At 38.8% G+C, this 15,256-nt stretch overlaps 1 protein-coding gene across 8 annotated transcripts in view; it reads right to left on the reverse strand.

The window, feature by feature from the left end:
• Positions 1-10,513, reverse strand: part of arhgef28a (Rho guanine nucleotide exchange factor (GEF) 28a) — a 58,617-nt gene extending 48,104 nt beyond the window's left edge. For 5 of the 8 annotated variants that reach the window (XM_078955941.1, XM_078955939.1, XM_078955940.1 and 2 more), the window contains exons 1-2: positions 10,083-10,272; positions 3,710-3,764 (exon numbers count right to left, since the gene is read on the reverse strand). In XM_078955941.1, coding sequence (XP_078812067.1) covers positions 3,710-3,742 — 33 coding nt within the window. In that variant the 5' untranslated portion in view covers positions 3,743-3,764; positions 10,083-10,272. Of the gene's footprint in view, positions 1-3,709; positions 3,765-10,082 lie in introns of all 8 variants that reach the window. The other 3 variants (XM_023960756.2, XM_020707521.3, XM_023960758.2) reach the window with 2 other exon arrangements.
• Between the last annotated feature and the right edge of the window lie 4,743 nt (positions 10,514-15,256).

Here is a 15,256-nt window from a genome sequence, read left to right on the forward strand (position 1 = left end):
CACATACTGGCATTTTGTCATGGCCTCATCCCAGTGGGACGGGACCACATTACCTCCCAGGGCGGCGCCCATGAGGCATCCGCTTGAGCCATCTTAAATGGCTTCTCGAAACGTGGAGGAGAAGCATCTCTACAACAAACTCCTCGTTGCTGTGGTTCATAAATTGCTTTTCCATCAACAAAAACCTTACAGCAACAGTTTCAAACAGCTTCATAAAAATGGTTAAAGCCCTTCTTGATGTTGGAGTTGATGACTCTCGACAGTTTTGACAGATTATCATAATACATTACAAATGCAATAAAATACAATAAAATACATTAAATTAGCCCCGCACAATAAAATACGCAAAGACAAACACCAGTGGAAAATAAATAATTGAATAAATAAATAAATAAATAAATAAATAAATAAATAAATAAATAAATAAATAAATAAATAAATAAATAAATAAAGAGAAACCAGAAGGCGCCGTCTGCCCTGTCCTCCTATTGGCAGGGGTGTCAGTATAGACCCAAACACCCCAGCCGAGGGTGAGAAAACACTCGTAAACAGTCTAATTTGAAATAAAATAAATATGTGTTAAAATATCATAAAAAGTATACAAGTAAAATTCTAGATTAAACAGATATGTATATGATAAAATGTCATAAGATACAAGAATAAAAATTCTAGATTAAGCAAATAAAATGATAAAATGATGTAATAAAACATCATAAAACGTAAATAGAATGAAGAATAAATATATATGTGATAAAATATCATAAAATATAAGAGTAAAAAAAAAATAGTAGATTGAACAAATAAAATGCTAAAATGATGTAATAAAACATAAAAAGAAATAAAATCTAATTAAAAGCTAATTTAAAAAGGTGTGTCTTTAGTTTCTTTTTAAAAACCTCCACAGTAGATGAGGCCCTCACATCCTCAGGTAGACCATTCCACAGATGAGGCCCAGACTGGGCAGGCTGTTTCTCCAGATTCCTTTGGAATTCTTGTGGGCTTTGACTTCCCCCATTAAAAAGAAATCTGTTCATGTTCCAGAACTCCTCTAATGCTTCGTTCATACCGGCCTCGACAACGCGATCACAAGCGACCACTTCCAAAGAAAAGTCTATGTAAATGCACAGTAACGCCTACTGCGTTAAAACTCTTGCATTCACGCGCTGCTACGCAGGTTTTTAAGTCAGTTCTCTGGCTCTTTGTACAAAGCATGTGGCCATAGAATGCGTGTTGAAAGTTAAACCAGTTGAACTCTACCAATCAAGGACTCAGATTTGGTGGAGACCTATGAGTAGCATCCTTTTTAGTCCATGCAACAGCCAACCATTTGAAAATTGATCATGAAGAAACTAATACTTGCGTTTGTGCCCGACCGGAATGACAGCAAGACTATTATTTATCAGAATATAGGTGTGAAAGGAAAAGTCTTGAGCAAGATTCACGAGATTTGCACCACTTTGACATTTTGTATCAAGCATCTTTCAACTGTGAGTACATGCCCTAGAATCAGGTAGCGACAGTCCAGTGTGAGCACCTTATGCTAAAAGCACATTCTAGAATTTGTGTTCAGCTGGTCCTTGAACGCACATCACATGCCCAGTTTGAATGTGGCATTATTGATTTGATGTAGGCCGAGCCCTCTGTGCTGCTGTTCAGCCCATGACTCAAGACAAGGTAAGCGCCCTGTCTCTAACCCAAGGGTGCAGGGACTGGACCCTTTGGTTTAACAGGTTTAAACCTCGAACCTCAACACATGCTGACTGAAGTAGGTAACCGACACCAGCTTGCCATCCCTCACCATAGACAACTGTAGTAAGAGACTCCAACCCCTCCAAACCCAAGGCAAGGCAAGCCCAACCATCTTTAACTGATACCGCTCAACCTTCCATGTCCTGGTGGTTAGACCTTTTTTTTTTTTCCTGTGGAAATAGTACTCCTTTCCTTACTGCAAACCGAAATACACACCAAAAGCCCCTTGGGTTCTTTTTGGGAGTGGTGAGCCTGAGGGAAGGAGGCCCATTTTTATCTTTTGGGACTGGGCCAACACAGGCCCAGCCACCAGCCACTTTCCTGCAAGCCCAAACCCTGGGCCTGGGTCAAGGGCAAGGCCCTGGGAACATCAGTCCAGGCACATCCATTTTTTAATATTTTAATAGTGGCATTAGAACCACTCATAGTCTGGCTTGTCAACTAGGATCTGAATACCATAAGAGACTCGCCCTGGCAGTGGCATTTGCCCCAGACTGCAAAGTCCCTAGAATCAAACTTTCAAACCTCACCTCCACTGTGATCAAGTTGTGGTTCGTGCAGGAGCAGTAAGGTTTTCAGTTGGTTTAATATGTGTAACATTAGAAAGCAAAAGCAGATATAAAGATACAGCACCTGCTGGTTGCTCAGAGACAAGTGTGGGAGCAGCACATCTTTCTCTGAGGCAGCCCCCATTCCCCACCAGTGAGGAAAGGGGGAGTCCTAATTAGTCTAAATGTGGGCTATGAATGCTACAAAACTACAATGATGTTCACATAAATGATGTGCATGGCTCACAGGAATTTTTTCATGTGGATTGTGTATTCGTTTTCCATTTGGTCACAATTTAGTTCATTCAGTTCTTGCAGGGCCGCTCACTCACTGAGATAACAAAAGTCCAATTTATTAAAAGAATTGGGTAAAATGGAAAAGTGGTTTCAGATTTTATACATTAGTACGCCTGAAATATCAGAATCGGAATAAACTTTTGTTGAGGTTTGGTGCCATTTAAGAGTTTCTCTCCATTTTCCCTCCTTTGCTATCTTTGAGTAAAGTTTGTCTTTATTCTTGTGTTCACTGCGTGCGATACCAAAGGCAAGAATTTGTTACTTTATTCCCTTTTATTTCGTTTTGATCCACTCTTGAATGAAACCTCTATCCCCATCAGTTTTACTCATTTCTGAACAAACATCCCCTCTCAGTCTGGCTCAGGAACACCTCCTTCAACACAGGAACTCCAGCACTTTCTGCCTACCCACCCACTGATCTCGCCCAGCTGTATCTGCTGCAGGCCTGACCCTGCGTTACATGTGTGGAGGTGCACCGTAAAACTTAACAAGGTGTGTTACAATAGCAGCCTTTATGTCACAGCCATGTGCCAGGGCTTGTGGGCACAAAGCTCTGCATTGAAATCTGGATCCCATTCAGCAGTGAGAGTTGCTTCTGTTGCGCTGTGACCTTAGAGAGGGTGGAGACACCATTTCCTTCTAATGGAGAAAAGGGGCGTTTAAGTGCTCCCCCACCCTCCTCCCGCTCTCCAGAAAAAAAAGAAAATGGTGACACATCAAAACACTCAGAAAATCTGCTCGCCAGAAATCTGGTAATGCTTCACTGGCTGGCCCACCCATGTTTCCACACAAAAGAACAGAGACAGAAGAAAAAACAGGCATATAAGAGACATTGAAAGTCCTTGATGACATCCATTAAAAGCTTTTGGAAGCTCTCATCCATCGCAGAACAGCTTGAGCAATGGCGGGCTTCCCCTTAGATTGAAACCCTCCAGGTTTGAGTTTCACCTGCACCACAAAACAGCAACCAGTAGAGAACTGACAGAGGAGACTGGGAGACTGGGAAAGTGCTTTACTTCTGTTTTAGGCAAGAGGGGGTGGGAGCAATCCAAACAAATCGCTCTTCGAGACCACAAACACCAGTCACTAACAGACCAGAGCGTGCAAATACTTACATATAAAGGCGCCTCTTTTCTATTCAGCTCCATGTTCTTCTCATCCACTCGATACCTGGAGAGGAAACAGTCAAGTTAGTGTCGGGTTAAACACAAACTGTGGGTGGCCTCCACTTTGTCTACTCTGTAACTATTATTATTAGACCACACAGTCACTCAGCTCTGACGTGCTTGATTGTTTAGAGTGTAATGGTTTTTGGCTGGCTTGAACCCAAGTCGGTCTGGTGTCTGAGGAAAAAAGAAAAAGAAAAATGGAAAGAAAAAAAATGACGTAGAAATATTTATTTTTTAATGACAAAAACAAAATTTAAAAAGAAGAATTAAACAGTTTAAAATATAAACTTATGGGACGATGGACAACCCCTCTTTAAAACATCTTCTGATCATCTTTTGATCTATTTTGAAACAGTTTCTACAGAGTAGTGGGCGGGAACATCGCTGCCCCACCCCACCCCCTTTTGATGAGAGATCTCGGTTTTTATGCTCTCCCACTAGCTTACAGCCCCTCACACCCCCAAACCTAACATTAGCAGTGCAGGGAACCTGTGATCAGTACAACATATTTTCTAAGTCACAAATTTGATCTTTTTTCAAAAGCTTTTTTCATCTGCTCTTGATTCACAATGATTTGAATAAAGAAATACTCAGAAATACAACTTTGAACATTTTCTTTATAAATTTCCTACATTCTCAAAAAAAATGTCATAAGAATATCTAAAAAACACAATTTTCATCTGAGTGAGTGTCTTTAATCAATCTATAGTGGACTACAATGACAGAAGGTATTCATTGTTTACATAAAATGTGTGTTTTTCTACAAAATGATATTGGAGTATTACAAAAACTGACACTATATTGGAAGCGTCTTTCCTGACATGAAATCCTTCTCAATGTTTAAAGAAGCTTCATAATAAAGACGCTTTTAACTCAGCATTCTATATTGTCCATTATGTTTTGCAACTTCTGCAAGAGTAATCTTTGCAAAATCAACTTTATCTATCACATAACCAGACTTCTTTATGACTTATTTGGGCTTTTTATCCGTTGATTGTAAAGCCAATACACAATGAAAACATAGCCTCCCGTAAGGGTGTATTTAGTATATAGGTCCAGCTGCTGCAAACATGAAAGGCCTTTTGAGAGGAGTGGTACAACTGGTTTAGCAGGTGCTCCATGGTACAAGGTATACAAGTCCATGTTGCAGCAGCTTTTGTCCACCTTTCTGTACCCTTTAACTGTCAAATCAAAGTTCCCTGTAGCCGTCCATCTGGGAATATTTAGGGTTTTTAAAAGACTTGGAGTGTACAACAGCAGTATTAAATCCGAAACATCTCGACATACAAGAGACTAACAGAGCTGAAAAAAAGCAGTTTAACATGAAGCAGTTAATGTGCTACACTGCTTGCGTGAGTAAAGACAAAAGCTACACTTTTGAGGCTCTCGGGCAAGGCGCATTGGCGTAACAGTATCGTCCGCTCACACCTGATCCACTGTGGCTCCACGCTCGGTTGTGAATACTTTATGACTCATGTCGCACAACAGCTTCTGCTGTGCAAGTTGATATTTGTCCAGACGCTCATCTGCATCAGCTCAATGCCACTTCCCTTGAGAAGGTTTGATCGAGCGTCTCATTCCAGTTGCCATCAAAGTGGATTCATGACGGATAGTCGTTCTAGTCGCGTGACCGTTGAAGGGTTTGATAGATGAAACCCAATGACTAACATCCAAGAGTTGAACTGAAGGTCAAATCACTTAGCAATTCCTAAACGAGGCTATTATTGAAGCCTAAAGGACGGGTCAAACCTTGAAAAGAAAAAGAAAAAAATCAGACACTTGTTGAATTTTCATGTGGTCACTGTCTTGCTTTCGCAGATTAGCTTGGACAAAAGGCTGAAAATCTTCTAACAGCATTGTATCCAGTGCTTCCCTCGGCAGCCCATCATGCATTAATCATTTCTTCATAATTAACTGACCCCGTTAAACTGTAGGCGTCAGAGTGAGCATGCATGACTGTGTGTCTCATTCTGTAAGCCATGTGATGATCAGCAGTGTGAGTGACGTAAAATAGGCCACACCCCTAAAGCCCCCTAATGGTATTTAAGGGATTGCTTTCTCTTAATTCTGACCAAAGGTAAATAACAGGATGCCAGAACACTTCCTGATAGGACGAACTATATACACCCCTTAGTACTGACAACACCAAGATACATCAATGATGTGGTTTGATCACTTTTTTTAGCACAGTCCAGAATGTATTAGTGGTAAAGGAGCCAAAGCAGTTGCAAAGTGTTGAAGATGGCAACATTTATGTTTGAGACCTATCAATAGTCGAGTCTTAAAGGGTCTATATCATGCTTTTCTTAAACTTTTCAGAGTAAACTATCCATATATATGATAATGTATTACCTTTGGCAGACTTAAGAACTTTAACTAAGACAACTCGATCTCCGAGGCACCGCCTTTCACTCCTTGTGGGTGCCGCCCATTTCACTACATCAGCCTAGAGCTGATCTCGGCAGCGTGTCTGTGTTTTGACGAAAAAAAAACAAACAACAACATCCGAACTTTCGCATAGATGGATGTTCAAACTGTGCATGCAAAAAGAAAAGCGTTTTACAGATTACCCCCATGAGAAAGTGTGTGTTAACCTGGGGGCGGTGCTGGCAGTGCAGACTCTTCCTGGAAGGGGCTGTTCCTCACTTTGTGATGTCACAATGTGAGAAACCACTTGTTTTTGTGGATCAGGAGGGGCTGGTGCTCAGAGAGCAGAGTTTTAGAGGACTGCTCAAAAATGTGTGAAAGGATCAAAAACGTTTCTTGATAAGGATTAACATTATAACACACCTAAAAGCTTAAACAAGTTGATTTTGAAGGATATAGGTCATTTAAAAATCTCAAACAAGCTCACATTAGCCTAAAACAACATACATATCTAACAAGAGGATCAAATTCTCGTTGTTGGTAATTAAAAATGTTTTTACAATGTTTAGATGCATTCAAAATGAACAATTGGGACTATCTAGTTCATGGATTTTAAAGCAATTCGGACGCCATGCTTAATTTTTTCTTTTTTTTTTAAACAGCAAATAGAAAAACCTAATAAATATGAACATTTTACAAAGTCCATTTATTAATCCACTGTGTGTGCTGAAAAAGTAAATGTTAATACATTTTCTTTTAATGAAAATTTTTCAAACGCTGTACATTGTGGTCTATTTTCACCAATCTAGTAAGCATTGAACTATTTTTTTTGCAGAGATGTTTGGGAAATTTCCTGGGTACTGGATTTTGGAATTGTGGATTCAGAAACCCAGACAAAATGGTGAACGTCCTGTAAAGAACACTAAGCTGCTTGTCTGATAGTTTCTATTCACTTTATGAAGTCCAGCTACAATGGGACAAAAAAGTATTTACCAATTGTGAAAGTTCTCCCACTTAGAAAGATGAGAGGCCTGTCATTTTCATCATAGGTATACCTAAACTATGACGGAAAAAAATTTGGGGGAAAAAAAATCCAGAAAATTACATCGCTTGATTTTTAAACAATTTATTTTTGAATTATTGTGGAAAATAGGTATGCATTCATTCATTCATTCATTCATTCATTCATTCATTCATTTTCTTCCGTTTTGTCCCTTTTGGGGTCACGGGGCTGCTGGAGCCACTTGTGGGCGAAGGCAGGGGACACCCTGGACAGGTCGCCAGTCTGTCGCAGGGTGGTAAAATAAGTATTTGATCAATAAAAGATCAACTCAATACTTTGTTATACACCCTTTGTTGGCAATGAATGCAGTCGAATGTTTTCTGCAAGTCTTCACAAGGTTTTCACCAACTGTTGCTGTTATTTTGGCCCATTCCTCCATGCAGATCTCCTCTAGAGCAGTGATGTTTTGGGGCCGTCACTGGGCAACAAGGACTTTCAACTCCCTCCAAAGATTTTCAATCGGGTTGAGACTGACTAGGCCAGTCCAGGACCTCGACATGCTACTTACGAAGCCATTCGTTTGCTCCTTTGTTTAAAATGCAGGTTTAAGCTTAATTTTCTGTATGTATGTCTTCTGTCATGAGAAAATGCCACAAGAATATCTTGAAAACACTGTTTTCATCAAAGTGGGTCTTTAAGTAAGTGGAATGGGGAGCTGACATGAATTGAAAGTATCAAAATAAGCATTCATTATTTCTTGCATCACCAACAGAAACATAAAAAACAAAACCATGGACTTTTGGTTAAACTGTGTTTTTCTTCTGAGGCTAAAACATTTAAACTTTAGCTCCACCATGGGATCTCCGTGTACCAGAAGACTCACAGCTCTGAGAAAAAAACAACTGAATTACATTTCCACCAAGAGTGAAAACCACAAATATTTTTTTAATTTTTGCTTCAACTCTCTTCATGGGAAGAGGTTTCCTATCAGCTGCAAACCCCACAAATGTACTCGTTTCTGTCTTTATCATTAAATTAAAAGGCTATGACATTGACTTTTTGATCTGAAGGCACACATTATAAGTTAAATCTCACAATTAACTGAAGAAAATGAAAGCAATTCAAAGGTTTTTTTAAGTCAGAGAAACGACTATTTACAACCCCCCCAAAAAAGGTGTTAATTCAGTTATCCCACCTCACAGTCTTAATGAACCCAAACATTTGAAGTACTTAAATGCTTTGGATACCAATTAGAGACAACCTAACTAGTTTAGGAACTGGGTCAAACTTGGAACAATGCTGGCATTGACTGAGGATGACAAGAAATCAGACAACAAAGAGCCAGTATGTCCGAACCGAAATGAATTACCTCTTGAACCTCATTTATCTGCTGAAATTAACATTAAATTAGTTCCTGTTGCACATAAATTTGAAACAAATATTTCACTTTGGTATTTTTGTACATTTTGGGAGTTTGGTCACATCTACCAACCATTTTACAGCTAAAATAAACATTAAAACTTTTTTGCTTGGTTATTTGGTCAAGCCCGGGAAAGCAGAAAAGGGGGAGAGCAGAATTACACCGACTGATGTTTGTTCAATATAACGGAAAAAACAGATAAACGTTTTTTTTTTAAAAGTCCCTTTTTATATTATATTATATTACGGAGAGCGTTGGCTTTTCAGATGATGAAGATGGCTTCCATTTCATTTTGAGGATTTCCTTCCACTGAATTCAAACAAACATCACCCGACATTCTCACCCTCAAAATGCAACGCAGATCCGGAAAACAAAAAAACGAAATAAATGAATAATTGAAGATCTCCACCCAGGCTCCGCTGTTATGTGAAGAATTCCATTCCGGCACAGTTTGGAGAAACAGCTGACATGTTTAAAATGTGAGAGACACTGATCCTGTCCCAAGGCCACCAAACTCCAGAACCCAGCGTGAGAAAAGAGATTACACACAACAGAGGCAGCTGTCAAGGAGAATTTGTCAGACACTTCACATCCATGCAGGTTATGCACAAGTGTTGCCTCGTGCATCCATCGGATTTTTTAAAGTCCCACTTCAAATCTTTTCATCTATTTTCAAAGCGTTCTCAGTGGTCTTTTAATTACGAGTGTCGTTTTGAGCCAATAATTGTTTTTGTTCATTTTTAAGGGCATAGTATCTTCAGAGCAGCAGGAGTTCATTAGAAATATTCCCCAGAGTTGTGGGTGGGACTGTTGGAGGAGTAGGCCTACCCTCACTTCCCATCATCCCTTTGTTTTCCCTCTCTCCCGCTAGGTTACAGCTTGTTGCACAAATCTAACATGACCAGTGCTACAAAAAAGGCGAGCAATATTGGAGCTATTCGGCCTCACAGTTCTAAACTACATCATGCCAGAGGATGCATCATACTAGAGCTGAGCAGCGACTGTAGCACCTACGTCACTGCTACAGGCTTTTTTTTCAACTGCATTATTGTCTGTTCCTTGAAAAAAATACTCAAATACAACTTTAAGCATAATTTTCATCAGAAAAACGCCACAAGAACGTGTTCAAAGCACGACTTTGGTTGGACTTGGAGTGGGTCTTTAATCACAATATATTGCTAAATTAAAACTAGTTTTTATCCACCACTTCTTTTTTTTTTTTACTTTTGAACCATGGAACAAAAAACGCTGCAAAAATCTACAAAGACAACTTCTAATACCTTCACTTGCTGCTGTAGCAGGAGAATGAAGCCCACGCATTCAAATTTCAAAATAATAAGAGCTCCGTGATCTACATCTAGGCTTGCAGTTCGATCATTCGAGCCACGCGTGTGCCCTTGAACGCACCATCGTGTGAAAACTAACCAGATATTCAAACTTCAGTCATTGCAAGTCCAAACTCTAAATTACAGGAGTGAAAAGCGCGTCCGTGAAGGTGTGCGGACGTGGATGGGTTAGACTTCCATTACCTGCCGTCGTGCCCCTGCCGGCTTGAATAAACTCCAGCAGCTTCTGTTTACAGTCCAGACATCCAGAAAGCCGCTTTTACTTCCCCGTCGGGCTGTTCCGGCGTCGCTTCTCTGCTTCTCTCCCGGGCGGCTGTTTGACTGTTTGCAGGTGTCGCCGTCAGGACGGCTTCTTCTTTCTCCTCTCCAGCCTGCTTTGCAGCATTGACCCAGCCCCCCCTCACCGGGCTGCAGGCACCCACGGCCCCGTGTGGCTGAGTAACACCCGCCCTCCGGGGTGATGTTTGAACAAGAAACCTGGACGAAATGCAACCTTAACGCCTTATGGGACATCAAAAACCCTCACTTTGAATCAAAACGTTGTCTAATTTGTGCAGAAACGCCAAATGTACTTTCCACCAATCAGAGATGAGCTGTGCTGACGTCACTCACTGGATTTGCCACAAACGGGAAAGTCGCACAAAATAGTTTTTATTTTTAATTTTTAACATTTTTAATTTATATCTTTTTACTTTTTATTATGTATACTGTATTTGTATCTTTTTTCTATGGACCACAATTGAGTCTGAAATAAAAGTGTGTTAATAGAAATAAATAAACAGGGAAGTCGCGTTAGAATAAAATTCAAAATAGTAAAATATATTTCAACCGTGATTAACCATTTTAGTTTTGATTTTTTTAAACAAAAAATAAGGTTCATCACTTTTTCAAACCAAATTGTATAAACATTGTTTTGTTGTTTTTTTATTACTGCAGTTCAGTAGTTTCATCTAGCGCTCTCGAAAATATTCATACTGCCAAAGCTTTCCCTGCTTAAGTAATTTGCTGCAGATTTGCCGGCTGAAGATCTATGATGCCAATCTCCTGCTCCACCACATCCTAAAGGTGATCAATTGGGTCGAGATGTGGTGACGCGTAATAATGAGTACAGTGAACTCATTGTCATGTTAAAGAAACCAGTCTCAGATGATTCCAGCTTTATGACATGGAGGCTTCCCCTGCTGGAAGAAGCCAGACGATGGTACATTGTGGTCATGAAGGGATGGACATGGTCAGCAACAATACTCAGGTAGAGTGTGGGGCTGTAACCATGCTTAGTTGGTACAAAGGGACACAGTGTGCTAAGAAAACATCCCCCACACCATTATACCACCGCCACAAGCCTGAACCATTGATATAAGGCAGAATGAATTTGTGCTTTCACGTTAACGCCAAATTCTGACCCGACCATCAGAATTTTGCAACAGAAATAGAGACTCAGACATAGTTTTTCCAATCTTCCAGTGTCCAGTTTTGGTGAGCCTTAGTGAATTGTGTCCTCAGTTTCCTTTTCTTAAAAGACAGGAGTGGCACCCGCGGTGGTCTTCTGCTGCTGTAGTCTGCTTAAAGGTAGGACATGTTGTTCATTCAGAGATGCTCTACTGCGGTATCCAGAAGGTAGGCTCCCTCTTACCTCTCTAGTTTGCTGCTAAAATATTCCCACCTAAAGTCCCTGCATTCTTCGGACCGTTGTGTGTTGCTGGTTCTGAGAACCAGATGCAAATTCCGGGGGTGACCTTGTGTTTGCCACGTTTGCTCCTAAACACCTGAATAAACCGCCACCGGCTAGAGAGGTTACCCTCTTGGAGAGTTTTAGAGTTCAATTGTTCCTCCACCACTGTGTCTTAGTAACTGCCTGCTTTTAATCTTTTGTTAAATATTTATCTTAAGTTTATATCATTGTATTCTTTACTCTTGTCCAAATGTTTTTATTGTTTTAGTATTCATGCAATGTTGTTCATAGCACTTTGGGCCTCCTTGAATGGTGGTGCTCTCTAAATGAATGAAACCAGGTGAATACATTTGAGTTCCTTTTGTTTTTCCATCAGCCGGAACCAGCTGACCTCTGGCATCAACAAGGCATATCTGCCCACAGAACTGCAGATATTTTCTCTGTAAACCCTGGAGACGGTCGTGAGTGAAAATCCCAGTAGACCAACAACCATGCCACGTTCAAAGTCCTTTCAATCACCTTTCTTCCCCATTATAATGCTTAGTTTGAACTGCAGCAGATCATTCTTGACCATGTCTGCATGCCTAAATATATTGAGTTGCTGCCATGTGATTGGATGATTAGAAATTGGCGTTAACGAGCATTTGGACAGGTGAGCCTAAAAAGTGGTCAGTGAGTGTATATGTTCTGTAAATGTATTCACATTCAATGAAGTTTAAAAATAACCATTTTATATAATTAATGTATTTATAAAACCAAATCCATGTCCACAAATGCACATTTTCCTCCAAAAAAAATCCTATTCAATCTTTTAATTGAAATTAAAAACTGTACTGAATCTCTGAAATTGTCCTTAGAGATTCATTCTCAAGATTTATGATGTTTGGAGTTTGTTGTGCTTGCAGACATAAAATGTAAAGCTTACATTTATTATTCATATTTTTTTTGAAGGTGGGTTACTGTTACCTTGGTAAATCCTCCTGGCATTAATGTTATTTGAACATTGACAAAGAAAAAGAACCCCCCCCAGTCTTTCTTTGGTTTAAAATAAATACAACAAAAGCATCCAAATTATTCATAGTGGAAAAACAGTTAAGGAAAACAGTTCAAGTTTTGCCCATTCTCCTATTATAGCTTATGTTTGACAATCTGTTCTGAAGAGGAGCAGTGAGGTTACATGAAACACTATGAAGGCTTGATGCAGGTCTGAGCTGCTCGTTTCTGAGCCAAGGGTGTAACGCTCAGCCGCAGCTGAAGGAGCTCCTCTGGGCATCCGCATTGTGTTGCAGGGGTGGGATGTGTTATTTATAATGGCAGCTTCGCCAACATCCTGCCCTCAGCCACATCTCGGATAGAGTCCAAGGACAGAATTGTTTTTGCTTTACTGGTTTGTTGACTGTGTTTTTGTCTCTGTTCTGCAGTCAATACAACAGAGGTAACCGCAATCATGGCAGAAACTCCTACCAAAAAAATTTGATAAACATCTTTTATTAACAAACTAATGATGCAAGTATCTGCAATCCTCTCATCCGACCCAGTGTGTATGTAGGAGCTTATATATATATATCTATATATATATATGAACAAAGGAAAACAAAGATGTACATGGATAGTCGTCCACAAGTGGATGCATCAGAATGGAGCAGAGCGGCGAGTTTGTGGCCCACTCCTTGTATTTGTGATGTCACAAATACAATCTTTTTTCTTTTTAAAGTGCATTTTTTCCATCTGCTTCTGAATCACAACAATTCGAATAAAGAAATCAGAATTGTGATTTTGAGCTTCATTTTCTTCACAAGTCCTCAAACATCAGAAGATCGCCACAAGAAGATTTTAAAAAAATACTATTTTAATTGGAGTGGGTTTTTAACCAAAGTCAAAACTATTATCCTGTTTTCCTGTTGTATCCTAAACACTAAAATCACAAACATTTTTTGAAAACAATTTAAACTTGTTTTAATCTTTCTGATGAAATACATTTTGTTTACTTTAAAGATCGATTGACCAAAACAAATCATGATTGTGACTTTGTTCTAAAAGAATGCTTCAAACTCAACTTTGAATTAGATGTTAATAAAATATGAGGATTTCTTTTTTTTTTAAAAGGAAAAAAAAAATCGAAATGGTTTCATTTTGTATGCTGTATAAACATTTTTCTATTTCTGTTTAAGAAAACTTAGCTTAAAGCTTTTATAAAAATGGAAGTTTAATAAAATTCTATACTGGAAGACATTTTTGTGTTATAATTAATCAAAACAATTAGTGTTATGATCATATTTTTTAATCTTTTTTCTGTTAGTCTATTGTCGTACAGATGAAAGACAAAAAAAAAAAAATTCTGCTACACGTTTCTTTTTCATGCTTTGAACTAAACGCACCGAAAAACAAACATAACGATTATGCAACTATTGAGGGAAACAAGAGGCTTCTGTGCAAATGTGAATATCAAGGCCATGAGTGCTGCAAGTTTGATGCAACCACTGAGTGAAATCAGGCTTTATTTCATTGCCTTGGCAATGGAAACAAATAAACCGAACTTTTTTTCTTATAGATGTGGATCACAAGCTTCTTATCACCACAGACACTTTGGCGCAGCAGTGTCTGTGCCTGCAGCCGTAAGAGAAACAAGAAAAGAAGGCAGAAAAGATTATACACCTTTTAGACAACAAGGAAGGTTCTCATGAATTTCTTTTGAATCGCTGTATGGAGACAAATGAATGACTATGTCTCAACTAGCATAAGCAAACAAAAGAAATTCCCATCTTTCAACTGAGCGTGAGATTATTTTTGTGTATAGAATATTAAGATTTAAGACCTAAAGCACCTAAAGGCTTTTTATCTTTTACATTTTCATCACGCAACAATAAATAACATTCACATCATCTTGTCTTGCATTCTTCCCTTCTGTTAGAGTAGAACGGACCTTAAATAGACATTAAAAACAAAATCAGCACAAAATGTTGCAGGAACAAGATCTTCATTTCGAAATGTGATGAAAACTGCTTTTTTTTTAAACCAAAAATTCCAACCAAGCTGATTGACCTTTGAGAAAGGTCAAATCCTATCATTTTTACAGATATAGAAGTGGCACTTTCAAGTAAGAAAATTCCAAAAGGTCAATGGAATACATTTTTTGTAGATGAGAACATTTGAAATATTTGAAATAAACTCTTAAGTGCCACAAAATTCACTTGTTCACATTATTTATATCCACTCGGGTTTCTGTTTAGCATAATTTAATGTCAATGTTCATAAACATCCCACAATAAAGATTAAGTTGAGAAAAAAAGGAAAATGATCTAAAGTAAATTTACAACCAACATACGTAGAAATACAATAATGCATTTACTAAACTGTTTCAAAATTCACTGCTTTCTGAAAATTCTCATTAAGATAAATAGCTTTACACAATCGTGAGTTTTTAGGATGAAGATCCACACAGATGTGCAACATTCATGAGAAACGGGAAGATTCCCACAAGTTCTGACCTCAGACTTATCCACTGGCTGATAAGGAGCCAAAGATAAAGAAATAAATAAAAAATAAAGTCACAGCTGACAGGCTGCAAGATTTCACTAAAACATTCAAAAAAGTCACAGGTTTAAGACAATTTTACACCCCACCTTTTGACTTCTGCTTCTGTAATTTGCCAAAAAGATATTTAATTTTACAGCATTGACAACAA

The sequence above is a fragment of the Oryzias latipes genome, chromosome 12, assembly GCF_053564925.1.
Source record: "Oryzias latipes strain Hd-rR chromosome 12, Olatipes_Hd-rR_3.1".
NCBI lineage: Eukaryota > Metazoa > Chordata > Actinopteri > Beloniformes > Adrianichthyidae > Oryzias > Oryzias latipes.